General features: G+C 50.0%; 1 protein-coding gene across 3 annotated transcripts in view; it reads left to right on the top strand.

Moving 5' to 3' along the window:
• Window positions 1–21,783, top strand: part of ABHD8 (abhydrolase domain containing 8) — a 37,142-nt gene that overhangs the window by 6,069 nt on the left and 9,290 nt on the right. Inside the window, exons 1-2 of one of the 3 annotated variants that reach the window (XM_083594741.1) lie at window positions 1–75; window positions 20,763–21,486. In XM_083594741.1, coding sequence (XP_083450867.1) covers window positions 20,771–21,486 — 716 coding nt within the window. In that variant the 5' untranslated portion in view covers window positions 1–75; window positions 20,763–20,770. Of the gene's footprint in view, window positions 76–11,384; window positions 11,504–20,762; window positions 21,487–21,783 lie in introns of those variants that run through there. The other 2 variants (XM_083594743.1, XM_083594742.1) reach the window with 2 other exon arrangements.

Consider the following 21,783-nt stretch of genomic DNA (forward strand, 5'->3'; position numbering starts at 1 on the left):
CTCCTTCCTTCCTTCCTTCTCTTAACCATCTTTTGCCGTCTCGCGGAGCCTGACTGGTCCTTGCGGATAAATGAGGTGAGGATGCTCTGCTTTATATATGCGTTTATATTTTTGCACCCGTCCTTTGAGGAATGCGTTTCCAGGGAAGGGAAATGGAGGCGCGGGGAGGTAGCAAGAGGGAGGTCTGTGCAAAGAGGAAGGGAAATGGCCAAGGAGCCTGGGGAAAAGCAGCCGAAGAGATCAGCCAGGATTTGCAAAGCTTTAAGGAGCTTTGCAGGCGAGCCTTTCAGTTCTTGAAAGCGTAGCAACAACAAGGGCTTGTTTGCATGTCGGTTCGTTGGCAGCGGAGGGACCGGGCGGGTTGTCCTCTGCGGGTTGTGCGCGGTTCTTGCTAAAAATAAGAATAATTAGGTGCGTTGCCGTTTCAGCAGGAGGTTGCTGCAGCTGCCAGGGGATCCATTAAAGGGGGGGGGGAATTACCCCCCCAAGCTTCCAACGCATGCATTGGAAAGGGCAATATCCAAGCAAGGTCAGGATGCGTGCAGGAGGGCCAGGGATGGACGCTGGTCTCTATCTCTGTGTGTTTTTGCGGAGTCAGGCCCTTGGCTCAGTGTTGCTGCACTGACTGGCAGCCGCCCTCCAGGGCTTCAGGCAGAGGGTCTTCCCGGCTGCCATATACAAACCCATTTATCCATCTGTTTCAGTACTGTCTACACGGGCTGGCAGCAGTGGCTCTCTAGGATTTCAGACAGGGATTCCCCCCCCCCCAAGATTGGATCTGAAACCCACTTAATGCAAAGCTGATGGCCTACCCCAGAGCTCTGCCCTTCCCTTAAAAACAGATCAAGATTCTAGACCTCATGGACTGAATTAAACAGAAAGCCGCCTTCTACTGTTCCATCTAAGCTCATCACTGTCCACACTGACTGGCAGTGTCCCGCTGGGGTCTCTGACCCTACCTGGATATGCTAAAGGTAAAGGTAAAGGGACCCTTGACCATTAGGTCCAGTTGCGGCCGACTCTGGGGTTGCGGCGCTCATCTCGCTTTATTGGCCGAGGGAGCCGGCGTACAGCTTACGGGTCACGTGGCCAGCAGGACTAAGCCACTTCTGGCGAACCAGAGCAGTGCACGGAAACGCCGTTTACCTTCCCGCCGGAGCGGCACCTATTTATCTACTTGCACTTTGACATGCTTTTGAACTGCTAGGTTGGCAGGAGCAGGGACCGAGCAACGGGAGCTCACCCCGTCACTGGGATTCGAACCGCGACCTTCTGATCGGCAAATCCTAGGCTCAGTGGTTTAACCCACAGTGCCACCCACGTCCCTGTCAGTATTTAGGGGTGAACATTTACATTTTTGGACCGGCCATATCTCGAAGTTTTAGAGTTGCTAAATTATGTTTATTTTCCTTGTTTGCACCTGTCTTGCAGGACTCCTGTTTATGGGTGAGGGATGGAAAATGGGAGAGAGTTTCTCAACTTGGTGCTCACTCTGTGCCCCAGTCACCCCCCCCCCTTTTCCAGAGGACTTTGGATCAAACTAGGTGTAACAGCAGAGCCTAGGACTTGCCGATCAGAAGGGCGGTGGTTCGAATCCCCGTGACGGGGTGCGCTCCCGTTGCTCGGTCCCTGCTCCTGCCAACCTAGCAGTTCGAAAGCACGTCAAAGTGCAAGTAGATAAATAGGTACCGCTCCGGCGGTAAGGTAAACGGCGTTTCTGTGCGCTGCTCTGGTTCGCCAGAAGTGGCTTGGTCATGCTGGCCACACGACCCGGAAGCTGTACGTCGGCTTCCTCGGCCAGTAAAGCGAGATGAGCGCCGCAACCCCAGAGTCGGTCACGACTGGACCTAATGCTCAGGGGTCCCTTTACCTTTACCTAGGTGTAACAGCAGCAGGCTTAACGTGCCAGAGTTTGCTAAAACTGTATGAACTTGTTTGGGTTGAAAGCAGTGTTAGAAACTCAGATGAACAAAGAAACAAGGCTACCTTAAATTAAGGCTGAAACCAAGGTTGCCAACACCAAAACACAATGCCTAGTTGTGATTTTGAGGCAAGACGGCTCTAAAGTCTTATTTTCCAAATGAAGGACTGACTGTGATGGATTTTCAGTTCAACATCTGGCTAGTTCAGAGGACAACCTTGAGCCAGGTTAAGAACTTTGAGAACTTAAAAGAAGAAAAGTCCCTTGATCCAAAGACAGTCCACCTATCTATTGGCCTATTCCGACCTCTTTTTCGTAATGGTGACTCAGACCGTTCATAACATATTCTTCCCAACTCTGACCAGGGCAGTGGGGGAAGCCAAGACAAGCGACAACAATTCACTATAATGCTGTTCACTGCTCCTGCTCAGGCTGCACAGAAAAAGCATTTTGGTTGCTGAAATTCATTCCGATTGTGCAGATAAGATATATTGGAGAGAATTCTACAGGAGGGGGTGTTGGTGTTTGAAAACAGTCCAGATCTAGGAATCCCTAGATGGGGGACATGTCAGGAATGATTGTGGCGCCCAGGCATCTTCACTTGGCAGATAAAAAAGTAAAAGGACCCTTGACCATTAGGTCCAGTCGTGGACAACTCTGGGGTTGCAGCGCTCATCTCACTTTACTGGCTGAGGGAGCCGGTGTACAGCTTCTGGGTCATGTGGCCAGCAGGATTAAGCCGCTTCTGGCGAGCCAGAGAAGCGCACGGAAACGCCGTTTACCTTCCCGCCAGAGCGGTACCTATTTATCTACTTGCACTTTGATGTGCTTTCGAACTGCTAGGTTGGCAGGAGCAGAGACCGAGTAACGGGAGCTCACCCCGTCGAGGGGATTTGAACCGCCGACCTTCTGATCGGCAAGTCCTAGGCTCTGTGGTTTAACCCTTGGCAGATAGGTGCAAAATGTGCCTGGGGCCTGGCTAATTTTGAACACTGGTTGAAAGTCCTGTTTGAGGACTTCCCTTAGGGCAGCAGTTCCCAACCTGTGGGTCCCCAGACTTTGTTGGCCTTGCTAGCTAGGGATGATGGGAATTGTAGTCCAACAACATCTGGGGACCCACAAGTTCAGAACCGCTCCCTTAGGAGCATCTGCTTGGCTGCTGAGGGGACAGGATGCTGGACCATGGGGCCACCCAGCTGCAGGGCTCCTCTTATGGAACCTCCATGTCCACAGGCAGTCTATCTTGAGTCCTAGGTTCTTAGGGGCATTTGGCCACTGTGGGAACAGGATACTGCACTAGATGGGCGCCCTTTGGCCTGTCCCAGCCAACCCCTTGAGACGGAGGAGAATCTCCAGCTGGGACATAATCTTGATTGGTGGGGGAGACACTGTGGCCCCCTTAATAGCTGCCCCCTGCTTCATGGTGAGTTGGCAGAGCTGATGCCATCTGGCTCCAGGGTACAAGGCGTTTAACCGGTTTACCCTCCCACTGCCAACTGGAGCAGGGTAGGAATGTTGTCACCCCCTCTCTCGGATATAGACGTCACCCCAGCGATGTGGGCGGTGCTCCGAGCCATTTTGTTGTGCCTTGTGCTTCACACCCTCGCTTTCAGGGCCTTGGAGAAGGGTCGAGCAAAAGAGCCCTTTGCGCATGCTCATTGGGCAGGAGTGTGTCGGTGCTTTGGAAACCAAGCTTCCAGCTGAAGGTGACAACAGAGGCTTGTTGGTGGTAGCCCCAAACGAGCATATAAAATTCCTTGTACATTCTGTGCAGACTTTCGGCTAGAGGTGATGGTAAAGGGACCCCTGACCATTAGGTCCAGTTGCGGATGACTCTGAGGTTGCGGCGCTCATCTTGCTTTACTGGTCGAGGGAGCCTGCGTACAGCTTCCGGGTCATGTGGCTAGCATGACTAATCCGCTTCTGGCGAGCCAGAGCAGCGCACGGAAATGCCGTTTACCTTCCCGCCGGAGTGGTACCTATTTATCTACTTGCAATTTGACGTGCTTTCAAACTGCTGGGTTGGCAGGAGCAGAGACCGAGCAACGGGAGCTCACCCCGTTGTGGGGATTCGAACCACAACCTTCTGATTGAAAAGCCCTAGGCTGTGTGGTTTAACCCACAGCGCCACCTGCATCCTATCTATCTATCTATCTATCTATCTATCTATCTATCTAATTCCCCACCCATCTGACTCAGTTGCTCCAGCCACTCTGGGTGGCAGGCAGCATATACAAAAAATAAAACAAAACATTGTACATTAAAAACCTCCCTATATAGGGCTGCCTTCATATGTTTTCTGCAGGTTGTACAGTTTCTTTTCCACTTGACTTCCGATGGGAGGGTGTCCTCACCAGTTCGATGCAGCTGTGATTTCCACAAATGTCCCTTGCCATCTTAAAGGGTGGGGGCAGGGAAGTTTGCAAGGCTTTGAAACTCAGCGTCTATCATTATCTAACTGCATTGCTCTGCCTTTTCAGCATAAAAAACACACACACATTCTTCCAGTCCACATTCCCAAGAGGGAGAAGCGCAGACAGACAGCGGATCTGCTTTGCGTGCACAAGGTCCCATAGTTCAATCCCTGGCTTCTCCAGATGAGACCAGGAGGAGGCGCCCTGCATGGAAACTCTGGAGGGCAGCTGCCAGCCAGTGCAGACAATACTGAGCTTAGTGGGCCAATGAAGGGCCTGACTAAGCTAAGGTGTTAGGCAGCATCCCATGTCCCTAAAGAAATGGGATTGGAGGGAGAATTGCGCCCACTGAGCCTAGAGCTTGCCGATCAGAAGGTCGGTGGTTCAAATCCCCTGACGGTCAGGGGTCCCTTTACCTTTAGATACATAAACAGACAGACAGACAGACAGACAGACAGACAGATATAGAGAAATAAATATAATTTCTGCATTGCAGGGGGTTAGACTTGATGACCCTTGGGGTCCCTTCCGACTCTACAGTTCTGTGATTCTATTATTCTACTCAAGATAGACCCATTGCAATTATTATAAAATCTTATACCCTACATCCTTTATCAGTAGATCTCAGGGCAGTTTGCAGCATAAAATTACAATAAAAAAAACCACAAACTGCATAATAAAAATAAGAACCAACCCCCCTCCCCAATAATGTCCCCTCCCACGACAAATATAAAAGGACATCAGATGCCAACCAGCCAAAGGCCTGGCTGGAAAGGAATGTTTTTGCCTGGTGCCTAAAGGTGTACACTGGTACCTATGGTTACAAACTTAATTCGTTCCGGAAGTCCGTTCTTAATTTGAAACCGTTTGTAACCAGAGGTAAATGTAAAGGGACCCCTGACCATTAGGTCCAGTCGTGGCCGACTCTGGGGTTGTGGTGCTCATCTTGCTTTATTGGCCGAGGGAGCCGGCGTACAGTTTCCGGGTCATGTGGCCAGCAGGACTAAGCCGCTTCTGGCGAACCAGAGCAGCGCATGGAAACACCGTTAACCTTCCCGCCGGAGTGGTACCTATTTATCTACTTGCACTTTGATGTGGTTTCGAACTGCTAGGTTGGCAGGAGCAGGGACTGAGCAACGGGAGCTCACTCCGTCGTGGGGATTTGAACCGCCAACCTTCTGATCAGCAAGTCCTAGGCTCTGTGGTTTAGACCACAGCGCCACTCGCATCCAGAGGTACTACTGTATAATGAAGGCACCAGCCAAACCTCCACGGGGAGAGCATCCCACAGACAGGGAGTTGTAAGTTGGTCGTAGCCCATGAGAACAGCCCTGAAGCACCTAGATCAGGCCAAAGGTGGGGGGGGGGTGTCATAGAATCACAGAATTGTAGATTTCAGAGGATCCCTGAGGATCACCCAGCTAGTCCTCATGCTTTTGCATAAACAGCTAATTTAATTGAGGGCACTGCCTTAGACCCTTAATCCATCGAGTTCAGTTTTTGTCTACACTGGGAGCAGCTCTCCAGGATTTCAGACTTGGGGGGTGGGATATCTCTCAGCCCTATTGAAGATGCCCCCTGGGGATTGAGCTGCAAGAAAGGAGAGCATAACTGAAGAAGAGTCATCCTGGATCGGGCCCATCTCGTCCAACGTCCTCTTACAGTGGCCACAGTGCTAGAAATTAGCCAGGCGCCAGGAGCGTTTTGCCCGTAACCCTGGAGAGATGCTGCTGCTGCCGGTCAGTGTGGACATTATTGAACTAGATGGCACAGCATCAGGCAAGCATCTCGTGCTGCTATCCAGCGGTGAGTGGGTGTGGTTTTCTCGTGTAAGGAAAGATTCCTAAAAGGAGGGATACGCATCTACTGAATAAATAAAGATATATCAAAACCGACGTACCAAGACAGCCCTGTTTTGTTGGAGGGGTTCCTGGTTCTTTTGCTGAGTGGGGCCCTGGACGCCTGCCCAAAAATCTTCCCCTGCCATATGCACACAGCAGCTGTTTATGCCGTCCTCTTTCTTTCTCTCCCTTTCCTTCCTTCCCTCTCTCTTCCTCTCTCTCCCCAGTCTGTGGAATGCAAGAGGAGGCAGGGCTCTGTGGTGGGCAAGAGCGATGCACCCAACAAAATATCGGCCGGGGTGGAGGTGGGTGAGGGGGTGGGTGCACATAGCTGGCGTGACTTTTAAACAAAGAAGGGATGAAAACACTCTCCCCTCCTGCCATTTTCCAGATAGTGGCATTCAGAAGACTTTCTGCCTCCGAGTCCGACTGTGGAGACACAGAGGCAGACCAACAAACAAACGTGTTTGCATTAGGGGATGTCCTGAAGTAGAGGACCTTATGCATTATATCTTGCGCTGCCCCTTATACAGTCATACCTCGGGTTACAGCCGCTTCAGGTTGCGTTTTTTCAGGTTACGCCGACTCTGGGGTTGCGGCGCTCATCTCGCTTTACTGGCCAAGGGAGCCGGCGTACAGCTTCCAGGTCATGTGGCCAGCAGGACTAAGCCGCTTCTGGTGAACCAGAGCAGCGCACGGAAACGCCGTTTACCTTCCCGCTGGAGCGGTACCTAGTTATCTACTTGCACTTTGACATGCTTTTGAACTGCTAGGTTGGCAGGAGCAGGGACCGAGCAACTGGAGCTCACCCCGTCATTGTGGGGATTCGAACCGCCGACCTTCTGATCGGCAAGCCGTAGGCTCTGTGGTTTAACCCACAGCGCCACCCGCTTCCCAGAGACTACCTTACACTGCATTTAAAACCAGAATCACATTTGGATAGAAAGTGTTTCTCGGGCAGCTAGTCCTAGTCTTTATAACCCTGTACCTTCCTCCAGAAGGCAGAAGCAGAAAGAGATCATTTCCGGGATGCACGCTATCCTGCGCTATCTCTGCAGTTCTCTTATGGCACCTGGAAGCATAGATTTGATCCAAGGTGGGAAGAGAGCACCCAATTATTCTCTCCGCAGTCTTTACAACCCTGGACAGCATTGTCCCCCCCCCCCCCGTGTGTGTGTTGCAAGCACTATTCCTCTCTTGTTATGGGTGGTGTTCAGAGAGCCATAATAGCTGAGGTGTGGGCCTTTTTTGTGTGTGGGGGGGGTTTGCTTTTGTCATTTGGGTGCTTGGAGGTGTGTGAGTTTCTCAGGGTGGAAATACCCAGGGGGGTTCCAAAGTGGGTGGTAACGCCCCGTGGGGGGGCAGTTTGTCTAGGTGGGGTGCTAAAAAGTAAGGGGAGGGGGCGTTCGTTGGAGGTGCAAAGGACTGTGTGAAAAGCTGGCATCACTGGATCAATTTCATCAATTATGTTGAATTAATTAAACTTAAGTTTCAGTTGGATTTTGAGTAAGTGGGCAACTAATTGTCACTGCTTTGAATGTTACTGTTTCTATGGTTCTGTATGTATGCTTTAGTTGATATGATGATGATGATGATGATGGTAATTTATTATTTATACCCCACTCATCTGGCTGGGTTTCCCCAGACACTCTGGGCGGCTTCCAACTGAATATTAAAAACAATACAGCATCAGACATTAAAAACTTCCCTAAACAGGGCCTCCTTCAGCTGTCTTTTAAAAGTAAAATAGTTGTTTATTGCCTTGACATCTGGTGGGAGGGCGTTCCACAGGGCAGGCGCCACCACCGAGAAGGCCCTCTGCCTGGTTCCCTGTAACCTCACTTCTCGCAGCGATATTCCTTCATTTCAGACAGTGGACCTCCAGGGTCCTTCCTAACACTAAAAGCCGATGATTATTTTTCTTGGTGGGTCGTGCAAACTGCTATAATAATAATAATAATAATAATAATAATAATAATAATATTTATACCCTACCCATCTGGCTGGGTTTCCCCAGCCACTCTGGGCAGCTTCCAACAAAATATTAAAATACAATACTCTATCAAACACTTAAGTGTTTTAAATTTGTTGTTAGTTGTCCTGAGCCCGGTTTTTGAACCAGGAAGGGCGGGGTATAAATAAAAATTTATTATTATTATTATTATAGTCTGAATATTTTTTTTATTGGGCATGGGGCTCTGGGGATGAGTTTGTGGAACCAAGGTGGCAGGGCCCCCCAAAAAGTTTGGGCATCAGTGATATGAGCTGTCTCATCCCTCACTCAACAAACAAAATCCCTCTCTGTCCCTTTGTGGGTGCCTTTTTCCGCCTTCCCTTCTCAACCACTAACTCTCTCTCTCTCTCTCCTTTCCAAGCCGAAGTCCCGTTATATAAAATCCAGGCACGCTCAGCTTGAATTAGGTCAAGAGGAACTGTGGACGCCCCTACTCACTTCTGTTCTCCTTGTAAAGATTCAAGCGATGGGGAAGGGATGTGAGCTTTTGGAGGGGGTGTGTGTTCGTGTGTCCCTCGTTGCCCATAATTTGAATGCATCCCTCTTGGAAGCTGAGCTTGCCCCTGGCTGAAAGGGGAGAGGCGAGCTTGCTTTCCCAGAAGGATTACTCCCTTGGCCTCTTCCTAAAAGCTTTTAATCCTGCCTCTTTCTTTCTCTCTTTCTTTTAATTTGAAGGTGCAATTTTGCAAGCAGGAAACATAAAAGGTTTTTCAGGCAATTCATTAGGTTCCACCCACTGTTTGTCGTGTTCAGAGTTCCTGTTGAAGCTCAAAAATTATCTTCAGTTTGCAGATTAATAATAATAATAATAATAATAATAATAATAATTTATTTCTATCCCGCCCTCCCCAGCTGAAGCCGGGCTCAGAGCGGCTAACAACAGCAACAATTATTATTATTATTAATATTCATTTCATTTCTATACCTCATTATATTTTTAAGATAGGGAAAGGCTCTGTGGCAGAACAGCTGCTTTGCATGCAGAAGGTTCAGTCTCTCCTGGCATCTCAGAAAGACCCTTGTTTTGCAACGCTGCTGCTGCTGCTGCCAGTTCGTGTGGACATCACTGACCTAGAAGGCCGCTTCCTATTTAAACGGGTCATTGCTTTGCTTTTAAAGGGCTTGGCCGCAGCTCAGCCAAAGAGTGTCAGCTTTGCATGTCAAAGGTCCCACGTCCCTTCTCCCGAAGGCATCTCTAGGTAGTACTGGGAGAGATGCTGCCAGTCAGTGTGGACAATACCAAGGTAGATGGAGCCCTAACCTGGAGAGAAAACAGCAAAGACCTGATGAAGAGAACACAGCAGAGGTTATATTTTCTGAGAATCCTCTTTCCAGATCTCTCAAAGGACCTGAGAGATCAAAATGCTTGATGGCATTTTACCATTGTACTGTGGAGAGTGTATTGACTTATGGTCTGTGTGTGTGGTTTGGGAGCTGCACCGTCAGGGAAAAAACAATGCTGTCCAGGGTTGTAAAGACTGTGGAGAGAATACAGTGGTACCTCGGGTTACATACGCTTAGGGTTACAGACTCCGTTATCCCAGAAATAGTGCTTCAGGTTAAGAACTTTGCTTCAGGATGAGAACAGAAATCGTGCTCCGGCAGCGTGGCGGCAGCTGGAGGCCCCATTAGCTAAAGTGGTGCTTCAGGTTAAGAACAGTTTCAAGTTAAGTACAGACCTCTGGAACGAATTAAGTACTTAACCCGAGGTACCACTGTAATTGGGTGCACTCTTTCCACCTTGGATCAAATCTACGCTTCCAGGTGCCATACGAAAGCTGCAGAGATAGCGCAGGATAGTGCGCACCCTGGAAATGATCTTTTTCAGCTTCTGCCTTCTGGAAGAAGGTACAGGGTTATAAAGACTAGGACCAGCTGTCTGAGAAACAGTTTCTACCCAAATGCAGTGTAAGGAGTCTCTATGGGAGTATACTGTATTTAAAAATGGGGTATCACAGTTTTTAGGGGGCTAACCAGGCTGGGATAGCTGGGATAGCAGGCTTTTATGTCGATTTTTCAATTTCGTTGTTCTGTATGGGACAATGACAATAAAGAGTATTGTATTGTATGGCCTGACTCAGTGTAAAGCAACATACCTGCATTGTACAGAAAGAGCTAGATATATGGGTAAATGGAAGTAGAACCTGGAGGCAGCTGTTTTGAAGGAGGGCGCGTTCATCGGCGTATGGAGGCTTCCAGTGTTAGAAATTAGCTGGGTGCCAGGCGCGTTTTGCAACTGGTGTGGGTCCCTGCAGAGATTCCTGGATGCCCGGTGGGTGGCTGGCATCTCCACCTGGCTGCCCCTCCAGCTTTCTTAAGCAGATAAGCAGAGGAGCTCGTTTATTGCATTTATCTCCCATCTTTTTCTCCAAGGAGTCCATGGTCCACCCCCCTCCTCAGTTAATCCCACAACGACCCTGTGAGGTGGGCCAAGAGACTGTGACTGAGACTCCAAGGTCGCCCAGTGAGCTCCATGACTGAGTGGGGACTCGAACTCTGATCTCCCAGGTCCTCGTCCGACACTCTAACCACTACACCACCCTGCCTTCCTAGAGCCCTCCTGCTATGAGACAGCTCTATAAATTAAGCAGGTATATCAGTGGGGGGAAAGCCAAATGTCCCTGAGAGAAGGATCTGAAATATTTTCCTGGAAGCCTGAATTATTCTGGAATGTTTTATTTGATGTTTTAATGGGTTGAAAACTGCTTTGAGGTTTCTTCTTTAAAAGAGAAAGTGATATAGAAATGAAAAATAATGATGTTAATAACAAATTGCATCGTAAAAAAAAAAAAGAGGCGGCTAGACATCTTAACCTAGATTTAAAGTGCCAATTGGCGATAAGATTATATATCTGAGTTTCTAACTCTTGGAGACTCCCCCAATTTCTGCCTGGGTTTTTGTCCTCCTCCAAACTCAGACTCCACTTTGCATAAGAATGTTCCGGAACCTGTTTGGAACCTCGGAACTGCCTGCGCATGCGAGCGCCACCAAGTTCCAAGGTATTGTCTGGGACAGAGGGACCCCTCAGAATTAGTCGCATTTGAAAGAGGGGAGAGAGAGAGAAAAGGAGAGCGGAGAGGTTTGCCGTCTCGGCTTTTGACAAAGCCTCTTTTGGAATCGATTTGGAATAGTTTCCCCTCCTCTGCGCCATGCCTGCAGTTTGGCCACTGCCAACATGTCCCTTGCCAAAGAAGCGGGTACTTTACTTCCCATCAGGAAAAGAGCCATTCATGGCCAGTTTCCTAGGAGACCACAGAACGCACCTTAGAGATGGCCACATCCTGCACCCGCAGCTGAGAACTGAGTGCAGAAGGTAGTCTTCATCAGCCGCGTAGAACCCCAAGAAATAGACACAGGCTCCTAAAAAAACCAAAACCCTTCACCTCTCCTGTGGTGCATTGTTAGGCTGCGGAACTCCCTCCCACCAATCTAGGTAAAGGTAAAGGGACCCCTGACCATTAGGTCCAGTCGTGACCGACTCTGGAGTTGTGGCGCTCATCTCGCTTTACTGGCCGAGGGAGCCGGCGTACAGCTTCCGGGTCATGCGGCCAGCATGACTAAGCTGCTTCTGGCGAACCAGAGCAGCGCACGGAAACGCCGTTTACCTTCCCGCCGGAGCGGTACCTATTTATCTACTTGCACTTTGATGTGCTTTCGAACTGCTAGGTTGGCAGGAGCAGGGACTGAGCAACGGGAGCTCACCCCCTCGTGGGGATTCGAACCGCCAACCTTCCAGTTGGCAAGTCCTAGGCTCTGTGGTTTAACCCACAGCGCCACCCGCGTCCCTCCCACCAACCTAGATGTCTTTAAAAGAGGATTCACACAAGAGGAGGCTATCAGCGATTACTAGCCAGGATGGAAACCACAGGAGAACGTTGCTCTTGTGCCCGGACTCTGTTTGTGGGTTTCCCAATAGAGACATCTGGTTGGCCACTGTGAGAACAGAATGATGGTTTAGATTGGATTGATCTAGAATCCAGTCTCTTCTTGCTTTCTTATCGAACCTCCAGGACCAGAGGCAGTCTATCTTGGCTCCTAGGAATTCTGGGATATTTGGCCATTGTGAGAACAGGATGTTGAATTTGGTGGCTCCTGATCCAGCAGGCTGTTCTTATAGTTCTGTGTGTTTCTCTTGCTTTCCTCTCTGGAACCCGCAGTCAAGGAGTGGTGTCTGTAGTTTTTGCTTCAATTCTTTTGTGTGTGTGTGTGTCTTTTGATAAGCGGAAGCAGAAACAGTTCCTGCAGGCCAAAGCCTGCAATTTTGCTGTCCGCCTTTTCCCCATGTTTCACCCAAACCCATCCTTACTGGGTGGGTGGTGGAGAAGAGGGGAGACAGTGGTGGCTTATGTAACACAGTTCCTTCTGGACTCAGAAGCAACGTTATGCAACCGGCTCTTAGTTCTCTGAGTCGCTCAGATGGTGGTACCCAACTCCACCTTGGTTGCCATGGTGACCAGCATATCTCTCTCTCTCTCTCTCTCTCTCTCTCTCTCTCTCTCTCTCTCTCTCTCTCTTTCTGTGCAATGTGTTTTCTTTCAACAAAGGTCCCCTGCATTTCATCGTCTTTCAATCTTATTTTCTGCTCCGTGCAAGAAGGAGCCCTTGACACAGAAGGGTCGATAGCAGCACGCTATAATTGGCAGCCATTCCCCCTGCTCCTCAACACGCAAATCCTCCCTCCTTAAGTGACTTGTGGGTTTGCAAGGGTGGGAGATGGGGTCGGGGGGGGTCAGTCCTTTTGCAGATTTTGAACTAAAGGTTAATCTGGCGTGGGAGTATTGGGTAGGCCTTGTTTGATGGCTTCAGCGCTGCTTTTGGACCGAGGGCCACATTGCCCTGGTAGAAACCCGTTGGGGGCCACATTGCAGCAGTGGGGAGGGTTAGGAAATGGTTTGTTGTGGGGTAAATTTGATTTACTATATTTTTCGCCCTATAGGGCGCACCGGCCCATAGGGCGCACCTAGTTTTTTTGGGGGGGAATAAAGAAAAAAAAAATTCCCCCCCCCAGGCGCGGGGCTGGGGCGGGGGAAGCCTGAGCTTCCCCTGACCCAAGCCCCCAGAACAGGCTGCTATCCGCAAGCCTAGGGAGCCCTGCAGGAACTCCCACTGGTCTCTCCAGGCTTGCGGATATCTGCCAAAAGCCCGGGGTGCGCTGCTCAGTGCGCCCCAGGCTTCGGGATGCAGGCTGCTATCTGCAAGCCTTGGGAGCCCGACGGGAACTCCCGCGGAGCTCCCAAGGCTTGCGGATAGCTTCCTGAAGCCTGGAGAGTGAGAGGGGTCGGTGCGCACCAACCCCTCTCGCTCTCCAAGCTTCAGCGAAAGCCTGTATTCGCCCCATAGGACGCACACAGATTTCCCCTTCATTTTTGGAGGGGAAAAAGTGCGTCCTATAGGGCGAAAAATACGGTAGTTCACACTGAAAGGTAGATCTGTCCAATCTGAACTTTCTGAAATGATACGAGAACGGAAAGCCATGTTTTGAAATTCACACATAATTCAATTTTGTGATGTAAGGTTTTCCAGCCAGCCAGTTTATGCAAAAAATGCCTGTATTGTGGGAAATGGTGCATAAAATGCACATCAGTGCAAAGAACATCAAAAACGTGCAGTACGTTGAGGAAAACTGCTTGCAAAAATGTGTTCATTAGAATAAATTCGTACTTAAATGCTGATTTGAATTTTCACGAAGATTTAAAAGAAAGGCTCGCATATTGCTGGAGAAAATGTGGAGGAATGAAGATTGAATAAATGAGAAACAGGCCACATCTACACCTTGCATTTAAAGCTGTATCATTCCACTTTAAACAGATATGGCATTTCCCAAATAATTATGGGAACTGCAGTTTGTTAAGAAGGGTGCTGAGAGTTGTCCAATTCCCCCCTGAGAGCTGTAATTCCCAGAGTGGTATAATCATCAATCCCTCTTCATAGGGAAACCTGAGAATTGTAGTTCTGTTAGAGATGAGCCACGACTGGACCTAATGGTCAGGGGCCCCTTTACCTTTTAGGGACGCGGGTGGCGCTGTGGGTTAAACCACAGAGCCTAGGACTTGCCGATCAGAAGGTCGGCGGTTCGAATCCCCACGACGGGGTGAGCTCCCGTTGCTCGGTCCCAGCTCCTGCCAACCTAGCAGTTCAAAAGCACGTCAAAGTGCAAGTAGATAAATAGGTACCACTCCAGCGGGAAGGTAAATGGCGTTTCCGTGCGCTGCTCTGGTTCGCCAGAAGTGGCTTCATCATGCTAGCCACATGACCCGGAAGCTGGACGCCGGCTCCCTCGGCCAGTAAAGCGAGATGAGCGCCGCAACCCCAGAGTCGGACCTAATGGTCAGGGATCCCTTTACCTTTACCTTTTAGAGGAATAGGGATCTGCTAGCAACTCTCAGCACCTATAACAAACAACAGCTCTCAAAATTCTTCGGAGGAAGCCCTGAGTGTTTAAAGAAATGTCCTCTATGGTGTGAATGTATCCTGAGAGAACCAAAACCAGCAGATCCTTGTGTTCCTAGATTGTGCATGAGAAAGGCGGAAGAGCGCCGCTGGGGTGATAAGTTGGCAATGTGAGTCCCCCCCCCCCGTAGTGCATATTTCCTGGCTTTTTCCAGGGTGTCTGGTGCTTGTGAGATGGGGAAGTCCAGAGCATTCTGTTCCATCTCCGCCCTTCTCCCTCCTCTGCTCAGCTCCGCTCGGCTTGCTTCTAATCATGTTGACTTTAATTAGTTAATTAAATAAGGAGGTCTCCTAGAAGTCTGGCCTCCCTACCATGTTTCGATGGGGGCCTCTGGGGCTGTGTTCTCGCCACAGTTTGGAAAGGATCCCATGTCCACTCGATGATTAGCCAGTTTTTCCTTCCAGGGGGTGCGGACACACCATTTTCTGGGAATGTTTTATATGGGGGAGGGAGAGAAGGAGTTGAATGCTTGGTTGGTTGGCATCCATCTCTCCCCCAAGAGACAATGGAGTACCGTATTTTTCGCTCTATAAGATGCACCAGACCATAAGACGCACCTAGTTTTTGGAGGAGGAAAACAAGAAAAGAAATAGTCTGAATCCCAGAAGCCAGAACAGCAAGAGGGATTGCTGCGCAGCAAAAGCAGCGATCCCTCTTGCTGTTCTGGCTTCTGCGAAAGCAACACAAAACCTCTTCAGGGCAGGGGGAACGTCCCTGAAGGACGTCCCTGAGGAGGCTTCGCGCGGCTATCCCAGAAGCCAGAACAGCAAGAGGGATCGCTGCGCAGCGAAAGCAGAGATCCCTCTTGCTGTTCTGGCTTCTGGGATAGCTGCGCAGCCTGCATTCGCTCCATAAGACGCACACACATTTCCCTTTACTTTTTAGGAGGGGAAAAGTGCGTCTTATAGAGCGAAAAATACGGTACATCTCCGGGGGTGAATTCATCTGAGCAGTGTGTCTGGAGGCCCTGGGCTGCCCAGATGAGAAGCAAGGGTGGAGGAAGGGGGGTGCAGTGGATGTGGGCCACCCCAGGTGTCATCACTGAGGGGGGTGACAAAATGCCGTGCGGGACTCACCGCGGGGCCTGCAGCGCGCCCAAGCCACTGCAAATCCTCCCTCCTTAAGTGACTTGTGGGTTTCCAAGGGTGGGAGATGGGGTCGGGGGGTCACTCCTTTTGCAGATTTTGAACTAAAGGTTAATCTGGCGTGGGAGTATTGGGTAGGCCTTGTTTGATGGCTTCAGCGCTGCTTGTGGAGCGAGGGCCACATTGCCCTGGTAGAAACCCACTGGGGGCCACATTCCAGCAGAAGTGGTTGGTTGTGGGGCAAATTTGATTGAGTTCGCACTGAAAGGTGGATCTGTCCAATTTGAACTTTCTGAAATGATACGAGAACGGAAAGTCATGTTTTGAAATTGACACATAATTCAATTTTGCGGTGTCTCTCCTGGGAGAGACGCGGTGGCTTGGGCGCCCGCAGGCTCCCCGCTGCCCAAACGGTCCGCCCGCTGCCTCCCCCCCCAGCTGTAAGGCGGCTGAGAGGGAGGAGGCAGGCCCCTTCCTCAGCTGCTGACAACAAGACCCCCCCCTTGGCCTGGCTGATGTGGCCGAAAGGAAACCAAAGCAAGATGTTTGGCACCAGCTGGGCTGCAGGAGTTGCCGGAAGGAGGCGGTCAAGGCGCCATCCAACTGCCTTAGGGACCCCGTTCCAGATTTGTGTAGGGTTTGCTCCTGAGTCTTTTCTTCTCCCAAAGATGTCCCACAAGGCAGTGGAGGTTTAGGGCCAGAGTTCTCCTTCTCCTAGATGGGCTCCCTTCCTAAGTGGACAAGCCCCACCTGCCCCTCACTTCCCTTTATGGCATGGGCAGAAACCACCTTCTTGACCACTGGGCCCACTCTTGGCCTTCTCGGTGGTGGCGCCCGCCCTGTGGAACACCCTCCCACCAGATGTCAAAGAGAAGAACAACTACCAGACTTTTAGAAGACAACCGAAGGCAGCCCTGTTTATGGGAAGCTTTTAATGTTTAACAGACCACTGTATTTTAATACTTTGTTGGAAGCTGCACAGGGTGGCAGGGGAAACCCAGCCAGATGGGCGGGGTATAAATAATAAATTATTATTATTATTATTGGTCTCATCTGCTCCATCTGCCAGAGTGGGTCTTCGCATGCTGGGGAAGCCCCTAACTCACTGAGGGTTTGAGACCCATCGACTCCCCTCGCCTGATTTTTTTTTTTAAATAATTTTTTATTAAAAGTTTTTATAACAATAACAAACATATAACAAATACATAAACAGACGAAAACAAAAACAAAACAAAAAACATGTACCATTTCATATCTTAATTTCTTATACCTTTCTTCCCCGACTTCCTCATGCCTCCCTTTTCTGTATTCCAAATTCTTATCAATTACTCAGCAAATCTTCCCTTATTTTAATTTAAATTTACTCTAATCTTCCTTATTCTCCTTGTCTTAACCCTTGCTAATAGTAACCATTTACTTTCCAATCCAACATCATTCTAACTTTCATTAATTTTGTAATATTTCTTTAAATAGTCCTTGAACTTTTTCCATTCTTCTTGCGCTGCTTCTCTTCCCTGGTTTCGGATTCTGCTCGTCATTTCTGCCAGGCCCATATAGTCTGTCACCTTCATCTGCCTCCCCTCGCCTGATTTAGCTGGCCAGTCGAAGTCGTTTTTTCTTTTCCCGATCTAGCAGAATAATTTTTTGTGAAATAAATAAAAAGATAAGTACAGTGGTACCTCAGGTTACATACGCTTCAGGTTACATATGCTTCAGGTTACATACGCTTCAGGTTATAGACTCCACTAACCCAGAAATAGTGTTTCAGGGTAAGAACTTTGCTTCAGGATGAGAACAGAAATCATGCTCCAGCGGCGCAGCGGCAGCAGGAGGCCCTATTAGCTAAAGTGGCGCTTCAGGTTAAGAACAGTTTCAGGTTAAGAACGGACCTCCGGAACGAATTAAGTACTGTATTTTTCGCTCTGTAAGACGCACCAGACCATAAGAGGCACCTAGTTTTTGGAGGAGGAAAACAAGAAAAAAAATATTCTGAATCTCAGAAGCAGAACAGCAAGAGGGATCGCGGTGCAGCGAAAGCAGCAATCCCTCTTGCTGTTCTGGCTTCTGGGATAGCTGTGCAGCCTGCATTCGCTCCATAAGATGCACACACATTTCCCCTTACTTTTTAGGAGGAAAAAAGTGAGTCTTATAGAGCAAAAAATACGGTACTTAACCCGAGGTACCATTGTAAATAAACTTTCTTAAATGACTAGCAGATTACAGGTAATTTAGGCAACATACCCTTCTGTCAAGGGCTTCCCCCTCTTCTCCCCCAAGTTTCCCTCCCAGCCTTAGGATTCCCAAAGATTTGGGGTTTCCTGCTCCTCTCTTGTGCTGTGGGGAGAGAGATGCCCCTTCTCTTATCCACAGGAGCTGAAGTTTGGAGAATTCTCCTAAGAGCATTCTGTGTGTTGTGAGAGATTTAGAATTTTAAGTTTGCTTTGTGCTTTCCTTTAATTTATTTAAGAGGCATTTTGCCATCTGCCCAGGAGATTTGGCACTTGAATTTTATTTTAGTGTTGTATATACTTTCAATATTTTTTTGCTTTGATCTGAGTTAAGTCCTGTTTGACGTGACCTTGTGTGGCTTCCACACCGTATAAAGCTTTTGTGATGGTCCGATGACTTGTATACAAATGGATCTGTTCTTATCTGAGGTTTTTTAAAAGTGCATTTGGACTGATGGTTTGTGTTCTTTGTGGTTTCTGTGCAATGTGTTTTCTTTCAACAAAAGTCCCCTGCATTGGCTTTATTTTAATTTTTTTTTTAATCTTTCATTGTTAGGAGCCCAAGAAGCTCTGACAGTTTATAATAAACATAATCCACCGGACTCCCTCTAACAGCAAACTCAAGTGGTGGGTGGAGACAGGATTGGCACCAGTGAGAAACAGGAAAGGGGCCGTATTGGCACGCACACCGTGTTTGAAGTTTGAGCATTAAGAAGTACAAGTTTTGAAGTACAGGCAGTCTGGTGTAGTGGGTAGAGTGCTGGACTGGGAGAGACCAGGGTTCAAATCTTCCCACTCAGCCCTGAAGCTTGCAGGTGGAGGGTGGGGTTTGTTATTGTCTCTCAGCCTAACTTTCCTCACAGGGTTGGGGGGTGAGGAGAACTACCGTATTTTTCGCCCTATAGGACGCACTTTTTCCCCTCCAAAAATGAAGGGGAAATCTGGGTGCGTCCTATGGGGCGAATGCAGGCTTTCGCTGAAGCTTGGAGAGCGAGAGGGGTCAGTGCGCACCGACCCCTCTCGCTCTCCAGGCTTCAGGAAGACATCCGCAGCCTAGGCAGCCCTGCGGGAGGTCCCGCAGGGATGTCTAGGCTGCGGATAGCAGCCTGCTTCCCGGAGCGTCGGGCGCCCTGAAAGCAGAGCGCCCGGTGCTTCGGGAACACATCCGCAGCGTGGGGAGCCCTGCAGGAGTTCCCCGCAGGGCTCCCCACGCTGCGGATAGCAGCCTGCCGCCGGGCGGGCGGGGCGCCCTGAAGCAGAGCGCGCCAGACATACATCGGCCAGCTCCACAAGCTCGGGGGACAGCAGGGAGGCGCAGCGCCGCCATCCCGCTGTTCCTCTACCTGGTTCGGTTTCTCCGACCTGCTTTTTGGGGGGGAAATAAAGGGGGAAAAATTTCCTTTATTTCCCCCCCAAAAAACTAGGTGCGTCCTATGGGACGAAAAATACGGTATGTGCCTTGCAACCATGAGCTACTTGGAGGAAAGGTGCAAATGGAATAAATCATAATTGAAGAAGCCAAGGGAGTAAACCAACAGCAGACACTGGATCTGAGCGCAATCCAGTCAGAAAAGAAAACTGAGAAGTGGAATGGAATGTTCCTGCAGGGTTAGCGGGCAGCTGGACCAAGAACATTCCTATTAGAAAATTGGTATTGTTATAATGAGGCTGCTATTGGAACAATATTGCAATACAGTCATGCCTCATGTTACGTCCGCTTCATGTTACGTTCTTTCAGGTTACATCCCACGGCGACCTGGAAGTACCAGAATAACAATAACAATAATAAAATTTTATTTATATCCCGCCCTCCCCAGCCGAAGCCGGGCTCAGAGCGGCTAACAACAGTAAAATGATACAACATTCTAAAATCATTTCATTATAAAATCAGTTCAAATCAGATTAATGGCAACCATTGGGCTAGAGGTCTGTGAAGACTGCCAAAGGAGGGGGGTCAGGCTGTGCCCTGAGCAAAGGCCTGGCGGGAGAGCTCTGTCTGGCAGGCCCTGCGGAAAGTCCTGCAGGGCCCTAGTCTCTTGGGACAGAGCGAAAGGGTTACTTCTGGGTTTCGCTGCTCACGCATGAGCGCAAAATGACGTCACGCGCATGCGCAGAAGTGGCGAATTGCAACCTGCGCGTGCACAGACGCGCCGCTGCGGGTTGCGCTCTTTTCATGTTGTGAATGGGCCTCCGGAATGGATCACGTTCACAACCAGAGGCACCACTCTGTGTGTGTGTGTGTGTGTGTGTGTGTGTGTGTGTATATAAACATATATGAACATTCCTGTTACACACACACACACACACACACACACACACACACACACATCTGAACTGCAGCAAGATTTTGCAGCGCGCCGTCGTGTCCTAACGACAAACGCCGTTGGTTCAGAGCCCACCATCAATTTGGAAGCAAAATGGAACACCCTCCCTGCAAAAAAAACCACAGTAGTTTTTACATATTAATTTATTTCCTTCAGCTTTATTTACTGTGGGGAGGGAATAGGGGGTCCCCTAGCAACTCTCCGGACTCTTCTAAGTAATTACTGTTTCCACAATTATTTATTTTGGGGGGGGAAGCCATGACTTGTGGTATCAAAGCGCTTTCAATGTGTGGGGAGAACATGATCCATGTCTTTTCATCTGTAGCATAGGAATCTGGGACCCGAGGATAATGACACTGGCCTACCTCATAATGTTAATGTTGTTGTGAGGATTCTCTTTCAGGGAACCCACGTCAAACCCACGACCCCGAAAGAGTCTCACGCACTATTGTGTCATTCCCCCCCCCAATTCCTCTCGATGCAGGAATCACGATGTTCACCAGCATCACGGACGGGCTCCTGTGTTGCCTGATGGGCAAGACCCCCAACGCCGTGGGTCCCCTGGAGAGCGTCGAGTCCAGCGACGGGTTTAGCTTCGTGGAGGTGAAGCCCGGCCGGGTCCTGCGGGTCAAGCACCTGGCCCCCGCCCGCCCACCGGGGGCCGAGGACGCGCCCCAGACGGCGGGCGTCGTGCGCTGCAAGCGACGCATCACCGTTTACCGCAACGGGCAGATGGTCATCGAGAACCTGGGCGACGCCGTCCGCGCCGACATCCTCCACTGCCAGAATGGCTCCGAAGCCAACGGCACGATGGAGCTGGAGGTCTCGGACGCTGCCGGCACGGGCGCAGCCACCCCCTCGGCCAACCCCCCCGGTCCCGGCCCTGCCAAGCGCCGCCGGCGGAAGCCGAAGAAAGTGGTGAACGTCGACTGCACCAAGTTCATCACCAGCTGCAAGGGCACCCACGGCGACGTGGTCCTTTTCTTCATCCACGGCGTGGGGGGCTCTCTGGACATCTGGAAGGAGCAGCTGGACTTCTTTGCCAAGCTGGGCTACGAGGTGGTGGCCCCCGACCTGGCCGGCCACGGGTGCAGTTCGGCCCCCCAAATCGCCGCCGCCTACACTTTTTACGCCCTGGCGGAAGACATGCGCGCCGTCTTCAAGCGCTACGCTCGGAAGAGGAACATCCTCATTGGGCACTCCTACGGGTAAGGGCGAGGGGAGGGTCCTGCCCTGCTCCCCAACCCCGTTCACTCCATTCCATGGAATGCTGGTTTCATTGGAGCGGGCTGGGAGTGTGTGTGTGTGTGTTGATTTCTAAAGCTTATTCTAACCTTCCTCACAAGGTTGTTCTGGGGATTAAATGAGCAGGGAGGGGAGAGCCATTTCTGAGCTTCACCACCTCCCGCACACTCCATTGCACTCTGCCCCGTGTTCCATCAAATGTTGGTTTTGCTGTAGGGGATTTCTGCAGCTTATTCCAGAACTGGAGACCATCCCCTGAG

This window comes from Podarcis filfolensis (assembly GCF_964270895.1).
Source record: "Podarcis filfolensis genome assembly, chromosome: 18".
In the NCBI taxonomy this organism is placed as follows: Eukaryota; Metazoa; Chordata; class Lepidosauria; order Squamata; family Lacertidae; genus Podarcis; species Podarcis filfolensis.